The sequence below is a fragment of the Centroberyx gerrardi genome, chromosome 10 (assembly GCF_048128805.1).
Source record: "Centroberyx gerrardi isolate f3 chromosome 10, fCenGer3.hap1.cur.20231027, whole genome shotgun sequence".
NCBI classification, from domain to species: domain Eukaryota; kingdom Metazoa; phylum Chordata; class Actinopteri; order Beryciformes; family Berycidae; genus Centroberyx; species Centroberyx gerrardi.
Window position 1 is genome coordinate 16,507,884 of NC_136006.1, and position 14,044 is coordinate 16,521,927.

Below are 14,044 nucleotides of genomic sequence, written 5' to 3' on the forward strand. Positions count from 1 at the left end.
TGTCATTCGATACTGCCAGGTGTACCAAGCATGAAACTGAAGCCAAGTGCTTTCCCTTACGCGGAGCTGGCATCTCAGTGCTTCTCTATGAAACTGATGCCCTCATTGATGCTGATTACATCACAAACACCTTGATCAGGCACAGATTCATAACAGCTTCTCAGGGAAAAGAACAAAACATTAGTGTAACAGTTGGACCGGACAGGTGTGGTTTTACAGGTGCTTTATGCCATTTTGCCAATGCTCACAATGTGCATTCAACATAGTTTTGGAGATGCATATATAAATGTATAAATTACAAGCAATAGAGATAGTTGTGTCATAAACATGTGTAATAGATTTTCATATATACAAGGATCCACCCAAAATTTCACTCTGTCTCTCTCTCTCACTCTCTCTCACACACACACACACACACACACACACACACACACAACGCCTAACATTACCTACAGAGAGCTGTATTTTTCAGCCTCAAACTCCACATGTACTTCTTGGAGTTTTTTTGCACCAGCTGATCTGGAGTCAGCAACCTCGTGGCTGACAAAGCGCGTACAGCAACTCTGACACACACAGACAGTAGGCTATAGTGACCAGTGTACGGAGGGGGATTTTAGATGTGTACTTACAACCAGCACGGACGTCCTGACAACCTCAGAGACACTTTGCCTGAGTTCGGCCGCGGTGCCAGGTTTACCCAGACCCCGGGTAAATTTCCTGGTCTCTGGATGCGCTGGAGTCGCCATCGCTGCGCACCACTGTTCATCAATGACCGTCGAATTGACAAATTATAACAGAAAAGTACAAAGTAAGTTCATCAACCGGCTTATCCGCTCCTCCGATCCCCGCTAGCGCGCACCGCGAGTTTGAAGCTGGATCATGCTGTGCTGTAGCTGTTGATTCACTCTGACTTCTCGATCTCATATCTTATCGCTTTTAAAAGTGAACGTGTGTTGCATTATTCCGGAGCTCTGCCTTTTCCCTTTGGATGTAGTGTTGTCATAATAAAGTATCTTCTTGTGTAGTATTTGATTGGCCGTCCTGCGCCAGACAGGAGGTGTATAATCTGGCTGTCTCCACGGCGCACTCCGCCCCTTACCGGCTTAAAGGCCTGCCCACCCTGCTTTCTGTTGGCTCTCAGGCCTGGACTTTGGACAGCAAGCATTTACTGTATGAATGAATGAATCAATATTTTCATAATGACACATAAATCAGAACACCGGGGAACATAGCTATTATATTTTCAGGGTGTATCTAATAGTTATTGTCAATTCACACCAGTGTGTACATTTTCACAGAATATTAGAGAAATAGTGAGTTAATATCAAGTAATTAAGCTTGTTCACTGAATATTATCTAATGCATATATCATGCAAATAAGTGATAAGACTCATTCTAGACTCATTAAGGCTTATCTGCAATATATTTATAACCTCAAAGTTGTAATCTATTGACACCTACATTCACTGGGCTTTGATGCCATCTGTAGGTCACAACCTTCTTACCTCAGGTACCACAGCAAAACACAATACCATGTTTTAATGAGGATAATGATGTTCATTTCCAATGAGTGCTTTGGTGTTTGGGAAAAAAACTGTAACCCAACTGTGACTCACTGCAATAAACTATAGGCCTACATATTAACTTCAACCCACAGAGGTCTCTTCACATAAGGGCTACAGTGTGGGATATGATGCCTGGAACACAAGATTTTAATTATTATTTAGTTGTTTCATAAATATTCCTTTAAAAGCATTACTTTCTTTAAGTCAACAAACTATGAATATTTCTCGCATTTTCCCATCTAGTGGAGGATGAATATGACTTTCAGACTTTCTAAAAAAAAAAAAAAAACAATTGTAAGAAAAACAAAACGAAAACTATGAAGGTGCCCATATAAAGCTCAAAATGCAACCAATTTACTTAGGAAGACACAAGTAATGGTGGTAACTAACTATGTTGCACTTTGTGTTCATCTCTAGAATCAGGTTAGATATCAACAGCTTGTCATCTTTGTTGTGTGTTGGACTGGTGACCTGTCCAGAGTGCTTCCCTGCCTTCAGCCCAATGCATGCTGGGATAGGCTCAAGCCCCCTGTGACCCTGATGAGGATAAAGTGGGTTAAGAAAATGAATGAATAGCTGAATGAATTAATTAAATTGATATTTTTAGCAAGAGGACACAAACTGTGTAAAAATGGGACTTGATCCCATTACTTGCATTAAGACTTATGTATAGCAACACATTACATTGTGGTTGTAGTGCGGTTGAACTAAACTCCTTGAGCTATGATGCCATCTGTAGGTCATAACTGTGAATGTACAGAAACCAACCAGGAAGAGCAGCCATATGCCTACTGTGTTTCACAGTAACCTGAGGTGATGCTGGTGAAAACATCAACATGCCGTTGTGCTTCTTGAGCTGCAACAAAACACAAGCAACACAAATCTAAGTTAAAGTGAGTTTTTTTTATTGCTTTCATTTCCAAAGAGCTCTCTGTTGTCTGGAAAAACACGGCAATTCCAAGTTTTCCATCTCAAATGCTACACTGCAAAACCCTGTCATATGCATATTTCCATTCATTTAGACCCATAAAAGATCTATCTATATAGTCCAGTGAGGGCAACGGCGCTTGGAACTGAAAGTTTATATTTTGTTTCACACATAATCTTTAAAGCTTTCCATTACAGTTTCCTTCATAATACACAGATTATGAACATGTCTCACATTTTCTCATTCGGCTGAAGGCGAACTTCAGACGTAATTAAAAAAAACAAACAAACTCAGAAGTATCCATACAACAAAGATCAGCAAATAGGAATATTCACTTTACTTGAAATGGCATTAGTGGTGATGGTAGCTACCCTGGCCACATTGTGATCAATTCTAGAGTTATGTCAATAATACAACAAAATAGCTTGATATTTTCATCACTGTTTTTGACAAGAACACATTGTGCTGAGCCAAGTGTGAACAAAGCACCGACCTTTAAAGGGTGGCCTGTTTTACATGACTTTTAAAATCTCATGGTAGGAGACCCTCCTCGTCACCAATGTAATAAAATAGCATTAGAAAGTCCAGGACATTGATAAAAATCAGTTTGGCACTGAAGTTATAGGATATTTCAAAGCAGCCGTTTTCCATAAAATGAACAAGTAGACAAAAACCTTATGACAATGCAATGACAGTTTAACCATCTAAGAAAGAACGCTGAATATCTATATCAACATGTTTCTGCTGTAAAAACAACCAATGACAAAATGTAAAACCAGAAAGATAGGAAGTGGTTCAGACCATTAGAAAACAGTATAAAATGACATCCTAAAAAAGAGGTTTCAGAGTTGAGTAAAAATGCCAAAAAATGCAGTCTCTGATGCAGTCTAAACCAGCGGACATGTCACCATTAAAGCATTAAAAAGCACCAAATGTGCATGGACACTGCTCAATGTACAAATGTCCCAGATATGTGTAGAAAAGAAAACCAAGAGTCCGGGGGACAGACGTGAGTGGCGGCAGCGGGGCAGACGCCACCCATGGGAGCTGGGGCTCTGCAGACAAAGCCAGATCCCTGGGACAGTATGGTTGGGAGACGGGGGTGCGGAAACGAGGTGAGCCAACTCAGTGAGGATGGGACTCTTTCCGGTTCAGGATACGGGTGCGGCTGGAAGAGACCGTGGCGCTGCGGATGACCTCCATCCACCTACCGGCAGAAAAAGGGTTTTCGTCAGTCCTTCAACATCCTCCACACAACAAAACACTGCAATATGTGCATCTGGATGAACGGGCACCGTACCTTTCAAAAGTGTATTCACTCTCGGATCGGAAATAGTAGACGTGGGACTTGAAATGCAGTTTGAAGACGTAGTCCTTGTGGATGTTTTCAGACTCGGAGGGGATGGTGACTGAATAGCCCAGCAGAGGAAGGCTGGCCAGGGGATAATCATCCTGAGGAGAACACAGTCAAACTTAAACATTCAATTCACTTTGTTACAAAATATCTTTGAAGTTTCGAAGACAGCTACTGAATGTTTTCTGGGGCAGGAACTGTAATGAATTCCACAGTGCCGGAAAGCGAGCTGATAAAACTGCATGGGGAAATGCGTAAACCTCTAACGTGGCACACAGATTTGACATTCTACATGGAGACGTGATGCTTTTAAGTGCAGAAGAGGGTAAACACTGTCACTGGTGCAGAGGGAGGAGGAGAACGAATGTGGGGGAGGATCTGGCATCTTTACTGGGGAAGTTGAGATGATCCTCACCTGGTGGGTCTTGTAGAAAAACAGGCTGAAATTGGTGAAGACCACCCAGAGCTTCTGCCAGCCGTTGCTGTTCTTGAACTTCCGCAGCAAGTTTCCTGACAGCTGATTCTACACAGACGGGAAGAAATTGTTCTGAATCTTCAACTACAGAAATTCCCAAACATTACAAGACTACTAGGATACTTGGATTTTTGACAGAAAACATGCAAGAAGAACTAAAGAAATCAAACTTCTGAACTTATTTTCTACTGTCAGATGCACAGTAAATCTAATGTTTCTAAGCCTGGCACCTGGTATAATAATGGTCTATCTGAGGCAAATACAGCTCTAAAACAGAAAGTATACTTTGGGGAAGTGAACTGAGGAAAACATGTAACATTTGACAACTGTATTCTACTGGTATGTTATGCTCCATTGCCATACTGCTTCTACCATAAACAGATTCTATTTCTAACCTTCAGCTGTAAATCAAAGTTTGATATAAAACCAATCAATGTTGTATCACTGATCTACATGGAATGAGGCAGTGGAGCAAATCAAATTCCATAAATTTTGTCTGTAAAGCACTTTTGCAACTCTGGTGCTATCAAAATAAAGTATATTTCTTATAACTATGAGTCATAGTTTTATGCAGAACGCATAAACAGGGCCTCTCCTGTCTGCCTGGCTCCTTTACCTCTAGACTTCTGCAGGATTCACTAAAGGAGAGGCTCTGAACACGGTACCAGCAGATAAGAGCCAGAGGCACTGGTCCCTGGCCACTGGGGGGCCCCACGAGGGGGGCCACTTTCTCACTGACTGGACTAGGGTCCTCTACCACGGAGAATGCACAGACGCATGAGGAAAAGAGAGAGACAGAGAAAAAAAAGAGACAAGGAGGGAAGAAGGGAGGGAGGGAGGGAAGGACAGAAACACAGAGAGACTGAGTAGGTGTAACACACGCATGCAGTGGCAGGGAGAAACACGAGGGCCGGCGGTGTGTCCAGGCAAGGCTGTGAAGAGGACGTTGTTACGGCTACAGAGGAAGAGCAGAACTAGATCAGGGCGCAGCTGGGTTGTAGAGAGGCTACATCCCAAACAGGATCCGTTCTGTTAGTATGAGATGAGGACGTCTAGCACATCTACATACTGCTCTCTCTCTCTCTCTCTTTCTCTCTATTTATAGACGGTCAGAGATTTGAAGTGCCAGGGGAGGAAAAGGAGGACAGAACCACACAGGAAAGCCACAGTTGAGTTTAGATAAGGATGTCACGCTGGCTACTATTAGCCAAAGGAGGGAAAGATGGGAACAGTACCCTCCACAGAGCGGCTGATCATGCCTGTGATGATTGTTGAGGTTAGAAATAGAGAGAATAAGCAGCTTTAACATACACTTTAAGATAAATACTCAATTGATCTAAAAGACAGCCATTCTCTCATACAGTATCCATACAAAAGCCTTGAAGAAAAATGTACTTAGGAGATGAAGTCCTATCTATAAGCATAGCTGAGGCGGCGAGGGAGGATACTGTTCCCACTGAGAGATTATCACACAGTGAATTAAGATAGGATATACGGCACACACTCAGATACAGATAGAGAAAGAACGAGGCAGGAGGGGAGGGGCAGGTCTGAGGTTGAGGCCGAGGTTTGGCTGGTACCTCCACAGCTATGCTAAAGTCCACCATGGACACACTGGTGTTCCTGTGCCAGCACACGTGCACCGTGGTGTTACCACGGTGAGGGGCGGGCCTCTCCAGGGAGCTGTGCGACGCGGTCATGTCGTCCTCGGACTCCGCCTCCACCGAGGAGTCCTCAGGGCATTCTGGGAAAGTCAGGAGGCTGTTACTACGAGACAACGACTAGGACGATGTGGGGGGGAGAAGGGTGCTAAAACACAGAGATCAATCAGAGGTCAACCATAGTCCTGTGTATCTGGAATTTGAGGTGCTGCTGGGGTCAACTAATAATACTTACAATCGTGCTGAGGAGCGGATTAGTCTGTTTCACATTTGTCCAAGGTGTTTACTTACAGCACTTAGGCAGTACATTAACTTGTCATCGCAGGTATGTTCCCCAAATGTGAGTGGTTTTTGACAGTAATGTCCATTTTTTCCTATGCATTTTGTTGGCCAGCAACACCAACAACCGTATACATTTCCCATACAAAATAACAAGTGAATCATTGTCTAAGTCGCCACTTATCTGGAAAACTGGCAACCTAATTACTGTTATGTATGTGCCAACTTACTATTGTCGGTCAGATTGCTGGCCAGCAGGTCAGTTGAAGGCCCGTTGCTAGTTTCTGCCATGTCTATCGCCATTTTAATGTCCTCCATCCACTTCTCCATCTCCGTCAGAGAACTAAAGGGAGACACACAGAAGAGGATGCAGCTGCTCAGCTTGTCCCATGAAGCAAAACAAGCATGAGTCACGGCAGGGTGGCCTAGTGGTAACAAAGACTGTCCTGTAACCAGAACATCACAAGTTTGATCCCTGCGACGGCCAATGTGTGTGCAAGTGTCCTGACAAAATGTCCAAATCACTGAGCCCCTACCTGCTCACTCACTGAAAGTCAAATGTAAATGCAAGCTTAAAGGCATGAAAAGTAATCCTCTAATGCTTTTTCTTTTTCATTTTCCCGGCCAAATGAAAATTTGATGTGGTTATGTTACAAGTGAGCAGCGTAAATAATAAATATGCCTTTGTACTTGTACCAAGATGTTTGTGTTGAGTCTGTTGCTGAAGAGAATGTATGTCTAACGATTCAGAAATTGCTCCACAGTACCATCTTCACAACACAGAAAAAGAAATACACACAGAGCCGCTATGGGTTGCATGTCAGGTCCAGATACTGCACACAGTCTGCGTGTCGTCAACCACCGGTCTTACCTTGCTGCCACCACCACCGACTGCAGCTGTCCAACCAGGGTGAAGGCGTGAGGCACACCCCACTCATCTTCACTCTCTCTGATCTGGAAGAGCACAGAGACACAGAAAACACATCAGAGAGCAGCAGTATCTAGGACAGCAGGGACTGAAATAGACAGAAAGGGAGGGAGGGGTGTTAAAAAGAGAAGTGAGAGAGATAGAGATGTACAGTTGTACCCAAAGTGGAGGGGGGGTGGGGGTGGGGCGGGTGGGGATTGGGTGCAGATGTTGAAAGAGCTACAGTTCAGCTGTTATGGGCGTCTCAATTTGCAGTAATAATAATAATAATAATAACCTTTATTTGTATAGCACCTTTCATACACAACATGCAGCTCAAAGTGCTTTACATCAATAAAAGGCAGATAAAAGACAGATTAAAAAGATAAAATTCATATAAAAGAACAAGCAAGATGCATTGCATTAAAAGAATCAAATCAAGTAAAATAGAAAGATAGAAGAACACAACAAATACTCCCACTTTTAGATGCACATTGTGAGTGAACCCATATGTTTTTCTTTAATTTACTTTTCCCCTGTCCTTCCTGATTCTACTCTTGATCCGATATTTACGTCAGATCTCACTGCCTCAGGCAGACGAGAATCATAGATTCTCCTCTTGGTCAAAAACCTCCCCATCCACAGATGGATGAGAATCCATCTGATTCTACTCTTGATCCGATATTTACGTCAGATCTCACTGCCTAAGGCAGACGAGAATCATAGATTCTCCTCTTGGTCAAAAACCTCACCATCCACAGATGGATGAGAATCATACAGGGTAAAGCTCTGTCCCCCCCACATATAGTGTTCACTTGTGCAAGTAAGCATTACCCGGACAAGACCAGTAAGTAACGACAAGCTGGTGACAGACTTGAGAGGAGCACAACTCACTGTCATGCCATGGAGCGGCAGCTGCCCGTGCACTTTGAACTGATTGGTCGCCGTCATTCCTCGACTCGTGTACAAAATCACGTCGTTGAACTGCCACCAGATGGGGAGAGACAGAGGAAATGAGAGACAAAACAGAGAAAGTCTAAATTGATTGTCTTTCAAAACTAATGCCACTGACTCTGTATTCTGTCTACATGGGCTAAAAGTATGTAATCCAGTAAATAAAAAAGCTCTATTTAGGATTAGCCAGCTTTGATAGACCTAAATGACATTAAGCTTTAATATGGAGTGGAATGACTTCTATGGAGAAACATCTGTGTTATCCTCATTAAATGACACTGACATCATGAACACTCCAAGAAGGGTTTGTGCAAAGGAAAGAAATAAGGAAACTATAAACCCAAAGTCAGGGGTTTACAGACTTTTATGACCCAGGACCCACATTACTATTATTTATTTCCTTGTTTATCAAAGTTATATTTTCAACAATATCAAACCATAAGACTGTCAAAGTTCTAGGCAAAATGTGTTTTTTTCCCCCACAAAACTGTGTTGTTGCAATAGCTCCGCCAACAACATTTGAGCAATGCGTATTTGGAAAGAATGAGTACATGATTATTTTTCCACTGAGATCACTGGACTAAATAATTAGATTAGTGTGATATGACCTAATCTCAGAAAGTGGGCGTTACCAGGAAAAACATTCGTTGCTGTAGACCTTTTCCAGACAGTTTGCTGAGGCAGCCTAACCTGATGAACTCCTGAGAAAGACAAAGAGGAATAATTGATGAGACAGATGAGCGGTGTCAGTCAATGATAACATTTCATATCAAAGCAAATATATCTGGAAGTGAAGAAAAGTGAGAGATAGAATCTAAGCGACACCACCTCTTAAAGCTGATGATCTCAGTTTGAACTCACCCGTCCAGGAATGACAAGATTGTCAATGCCAATCAAATCCTTCTTAAGCTCCAGAAGCTTCTGGAAGTTCTCCATCTTGATCATGCTTCCTTGGAGCTGCTCCACCACCTCAGACACATCTGCCAGAGCAGCTGGAGACCGGCCGGGAGAGAGACCATTAGATCATAATAATATGGTGTTGCAGGTTGTTATGTTATTCTGCGGTACCGGAAGGCCAAGACGTGCCTCACTGCACACTGGTATAGAGTGAGTGAAGTGCGGTACCTCTGCAGTCCCTGAAGTCCACGTGAGTTGGTGGGTAGTGTTTGCACAGGCGCTCCAGGATCTGCTTGTAATGCATGAGGCGGTGCAGGGGCCGCAGAATGAAGACGTTGAGGGGGATGTAGCAGACCTTTTGCAGCTCAAAGTCCCTGCAGAGACCCTCCAGCCTGCGGGACGCCCTGCACGCCTTCTCCAGCTCCACCAGAGCCTCTGACTGCTTATGCAGGTTTGTCGTCAGCGGCTGTGGACAGAATAAAGACAGGGCTGGTCGGCATCTGGCACATCTACTACATGGGTGTCAAAGTAATAGAATATATGTAAATATATTCTATATATATTTACACACAGTGGTTGGAGTGTGCCTCACCTTCAAGCCTTGAAGGTTCTTTAGCAGGACATCTCCAATGCGCTGGTAGTCTCCTTTGATGTGAGCATTGGAACGTCCTTCCCTAAAAAAGTTAAGCATCAGCAGTTTTTTATCTCTGAAACTTTATGGAGCCATTGTGCAGAGTGAAGTAATCTACTAAGGAATACAAAGGCGCTTTAAGTGCATTGATTATTCAGAAGAGCTTCAGCGCTTACGCAAGAAAAATCCCAATGAAGTTGGAAAGGATTCTTTAACTTTGATGAAGAGATCAACCAGCAGGTGTCTCCCTTGAGCATGACATTCCCCATTCAGATGCAAGAGTAACGGGCTGCCATCACTGGATTCATTCAGAATATTAATTTATTTGGTACAGCATTTTAACAGTAACTTAAAAAACCTTCTGAAAAATATATCCAGTCTGTAAAAATGTATCTATCCTCATCTACCATTGACAGCTCTCTAATCCTGGTCAACATGGCTACGATACGTCTCTACTATATTTGAATATGCAAAGCAAAAAAAAGCAGATACATTCAGTTCTAGATGCTCTGCGTACTCATTTGAATGTGGTCCTTATCAGCACCAGAGTCTGACTGTAATGTCACTTTCAGCTCTAATGTTGGAGATCTCACGATGACTGGCCAAAATAGGTCTTGAAATAAAAATATGTCTGCAGCTAACGGCCTTAAACTCTGACAGCCTGTCAGGCTTCATGCATCACTGTCCGTGTGTCAGTATGTCCGTGTGTGTGCGTATGATTCAGTGTGTGTTAGATAAAGCACAACATCATTAAGAAGATCAGACAGCAGAAACCCACAGGCAAGAAAAGGCCGGCCTTGATGCAGCACGACTGTTGCCATGGAGACCGCAGCTCCTCAGGTCATCTAGGGGGGTTGTGTTGCCCTCACAGACTGAATGCCAATAAGACTCATTAAACAAGGGCCAGAACTCGAGATAAATCGGTCCAAATCCGAACAACACATCAGCGAGCATGTTCTTAACCCACGGGGGCTTTGGGGCAAGTCGGAAAGCGATGTTTATTGGGTTGAAAAGTGCCTGAGCTCCACGCAGCGCTGGTGTCTCACCATAGAGCCAGCCGCTGCTCCACCTCCCTGAGGAAACTTGTGTGGAACTTGTACAGCGGCTCAAAGTTGGAGAAGATGGTGTTCTTCAGAGACTCTGGAGTAGCTTCGTCTTCTCCTACAGCGTCCTGGAACGACTGAGGTGACAAACACACACACACACACACACACACACACACACACACACACACATTTCAACATTAAAGCAATCTAACAAAGTGAAATGCAGATATTTTTCTTGACTATGAGCCCTCCTGTTTGTTAAAGGTGAAATCCATCCAATTACACATATTCACATATTTTACACCTATAATCCTGGGAATTTCAGTCCGATTTGTGAACACGAAAAACTCTCAACCAAAGCTAGAAACAACAGTCAGTACCAATACTTCAATCTGTCTGGAGCCTCTCCACTTTAAAATGAAAGGGACACAATGACACCACTATCACCCAGAATGAGAGGACAGAGATTTTCCAGAGACATGAGATCATTTTCAAGCTCACTTGTAATGTAAAAGGTCAGGCAAACATTGTAAAAGTGGACAAATCAAGTGTTAAATTCATTGGCAGTGGAACAGCTACAGACTCTCCATGACATCAGGCGACTCAAGTTCTCATTCTCTGGTCTCAAGCTCGGTAAAGAGTTGTTCATGCCCACAAACATTGACTGAACGGTTCAAGATCATAGGAGTAGCGTAGATCAATACTATATTGGTGTAGATTTCCACAGGATGCTGCCAAAAGACCTTTAATCTGTGTGTTTTTGTTGCACCTAAGCCTTGTGACTTCTCTTAAATCCTTTAATTGCCAAGGGATGAATGGAGGAATCGATAGCCCATCATTCTCGACACGACCCTCTGGGATCGTTTCATTAAGAGCTACCTGATCAGATTGAAGCGAAACATTGCATGTTGTGTGTGTTTGTGTGCAGCAGCAGATAGAAACTAGCTTTATTCAGCTGCCGTGAAGTGAAGAGAAAGGGGACGTGAGTTTTGGGAAACAGAGTGTTGCTAGAAGGGCTTGGGAAGAAGACCAGAGGGCAACAGCTGTTCTTCAGATGACTTCACCCCAAACAGCAGCAGCACCAGCCAGAGAGGGAGAGAGAGAGGGGGAGAGAGAAAGAGGGAAAGAGAGAAAGAGAGAGAGACATACACGCATACACACAGCAAGGCCGAAAAAAGGAGACCAGCCAACCCAAATATTTATGAGATGTGTGAAGAGCCTTCTCTGAACATGAGAAGATGAGAAAAGCTGCAGCCCTTAAAAAGCCAGTGAAAAGGAGTGATGGGTTTTCTCCATGTGTGTGTGAGCCGCCTCAGACAACCACAGGGCTTTTCGCACAGCCTCAGAAGAACGTCCTCCTTGTTTGCAGTGGAACGAGCGGTTCCACCCATTTAATATCCTGCTTTCCGTTGCGTTTCCCTCGAGATTATGCCAAATAAAAAAAGGTGTCCATATGTTTGTGTGTACACAGCCGGTGAAAGCTAAAGGAACAGACTGAAATAGGAAGTCAGTTGCGGTGGGAGGAGGATAGACAGCTAAAGCCGTGTATCTCTTTAAACACACACACACACACACACACACACGCAATTTATCATTCGCAGCCTTGAGTGAGACAGATACATGTATTTCACAGTATGAGTCTGGTGGTGAATCCAAAAAAAAAAAAAAAAATGAAATCACATCTGCCAAAATATCCCTGTGTCACCGCCTGACTCTATCTGTGTGTTTTGGCGGATGCTCTGCAATGGAGCAGCTAACTGGAATAATCAATGTTTTCTCCCCAGAGGACAGCGCAGGAGAAAACAAACAGCGGAGCAGCGTGTTGGCAGAGCGGACTTGGCTTGTCTTACCACAGTCACCACCTCCAGGTCCTTCAGATACGTCCTTTCCGTGGTCAGCAGCTCCTTGGCGAGGAAGTAGGCCCGATCCGTTGGGAACCTCTGCGCAAGAATCACACCAGAGGGGAAGACACTGAGCAGGAATAACTAGAGTATCTCACTATGAGTAAGTCCGCAGAGCTTTACAGTACATTCAACTAGTGCTAGGTGCCTCATCAGGTGTATTGCCTGTCTACTAACCCATTTCTTTTAGTAGATTTAGTAGAAAGTACACAGCTTCAGTCCCAGTGGAGAATTATTTAGGACAGGTAATCTAGGTCCTGTGCTATTTAAAGTCTCTGACAGCGGCTTTGAAGCACAAAACCTCAGGAACTGATATACTGCAACATAGCATCTTATCAGTATGCTGATTATTACCCTCGCTGAACCACAAACCTTCCTCCGAACCTCGTCTTCGTCGTCGGTGCGAACGCTGCCGGCGTCGTTGAGCAGGGGGCTGGTGAGGGGCGAGGGCTGCCGGCCGTCCGGGCTGTGACCGCACAGATCCAGTGACTTCTGACCGTTCACCATGCCTTGGGAGTGGCCAGAGGACGCGGAGAGGTGCGGGCTGTTGGACACCACTCCTGCAGGAGGTCAGGCAGGAACCGCAGTGAGGGGGGGGGGGGGGGGGGACAAAAAGGCAAAGTTAGAAAAAAGGCAAAGTTAGAGCTTATGATAAAACATGAAATGAAAACACAACAGTCTACCAGACCTGGGCGAAAGAGTAGTTGCAAATATTCTTAGCTTTTGCATTCACCTGCTTGACGTACCGGATGGGTGGCGTTTGATACGACTCAGGTAGAGTCAGGTAAATTATGAATCACACAAAATTCACTTTAAAAGACTTTCTTGTGATTGTCTGATCGGTAATTAACGTTTCTGGCACTGTGGGCAAACCCCACCCATAATGCAACTTAGTAAGCTCAAGCAAACCATTAAAAGTATCTGCCAACACTATTTGACCCAGGTCTAGAGTCTACTTGAGCCACGCAAGGAAACACTAATGAGGTCTAGCAGGGGGATTTGCCTGCAGCTAGTGAGAGTCAGTCATGACTCACTCTACTGTCCAGACAGCTCTGGCACTCTGCTCTTTGTGCCGCGTCTTGGTTTCCATCATTAAGCGAGCCGAGACACATACTGCAGGATGATCAAGAGGCAGAGCTTACTTGGTGTCGTCTACACTGACGATGTTCACTAAGCTTACTTACTATGTTACAGCTGTTACTTGCCCACCACTCTCTGCTGTCCTCTGCTATTTTGGCGTAAACAGAACAGTGGTTACACACGCACACACACACACACACACACACACACTGGTACACTTCGTGCTTGCAATTTACACAACACACCAGCACAACTCCAATTAGGATTTGCTCTAAACGCTACAGAGGGAAGGAGGGGGAACCACAAGCACAGGCACACAAATACAACTACAAGATAGCTACAAATGAATGTATATAAAAACTATAT

General features: G+C 44.0%; 2 protein-coding genes across 2 annotated transcripts in view; both read right to left on the reverse strand.

The window, feature by feature from the left end:
- The window catches only part of LOC139933029 (dedicator of cytokinesis protein 9), a 72,812-nt gene extending 71,780 nt beyond the window's left edge, over nucleotides 1-1,032 (reverse strand). The window contains exon 1 of the mRNA XM_078286252.1: nucleotides 630-1,032. Coding sequence (XP_078142378.1) covers nucleotides 630-746 — 117 coding nt within the window. The 5' untranslated portion in view covers nucleotides 747-1,032. The remainder of the gene's footprint in view (nucleotides 1-629) is intronic.
- A 1,438-nt stretch (nucleotides 1,033-2,470) lies between these two features.
- LOC139933019 (FERM, ARHGEF and pleckstrin domain-containing protein 1-like) overlaps nucleotides 2,471-14,044 on the reverse strand; it is a 47,779-nt gene continuing 36,205 nt past the window's right edge. The window contains exons 14-27 of the mRNA XM_071926997.2: nucleotides 12,971-13,158; nucleotides 12,548-12,637; nucleotides 10,698-10,831; nucleotides 9,613-9,694; nucleotides 9,249-9,486; nucleotides 8,985-9,115; nucleotides 8,756-8,824; nucleotides 8,064-8,153; nucleotides 7,134-7,216; nucleotides 6,493-6,605; nucleotides 5,903-6,066; nucleotides 4,263-4,370; nucleotides 3,794-3,945; nucleotides 2,471-3,700 (exon numbers count right to left, since the gene is read on the reverse strand). Coding sequence (XP_071783098.1) covers nucleotides 3,619-3,700; nucleotides 3,794-3,945; nucleotides 4,263-4,370; nucleotides 5,903-6,066; nucleotides 6,493-6,605; nucleotides 7,134-7,216; nucleotides 8,064-8,153; nucleotides 8,756-8,824; nucleotides 8,985-9,115; nucleotides 9,249-9,486; nucleotides 9,613-9,694; nucleotides 10,698-10,831; nucleotides 12,548-12,637; nucleotides 12,971-13,158 — 1,724 coding nt within the window. The 3' untranslated portion in view covers nucleotides 2,471-3,618. The remainder of the gene's footprint in view (nucleotides 3,701-3,793; nucleotides 3,946-4,262; nucleotides 4,371-5,902; nucleotides 6,067-6,492; nucleotides 6,606-7,133; nucleotides 7,217-8,063; nucleotides 8,154-8,755; nucleotides 8,825-8,984; nucleotides 9,116-9,248; nucleotides 9,487-9,612; nucleotides 9,695-10,697; nucleotides 10,832-12,547; nucleotides 12,638-12,970; nucleotides 13,159-14,044) is intronic.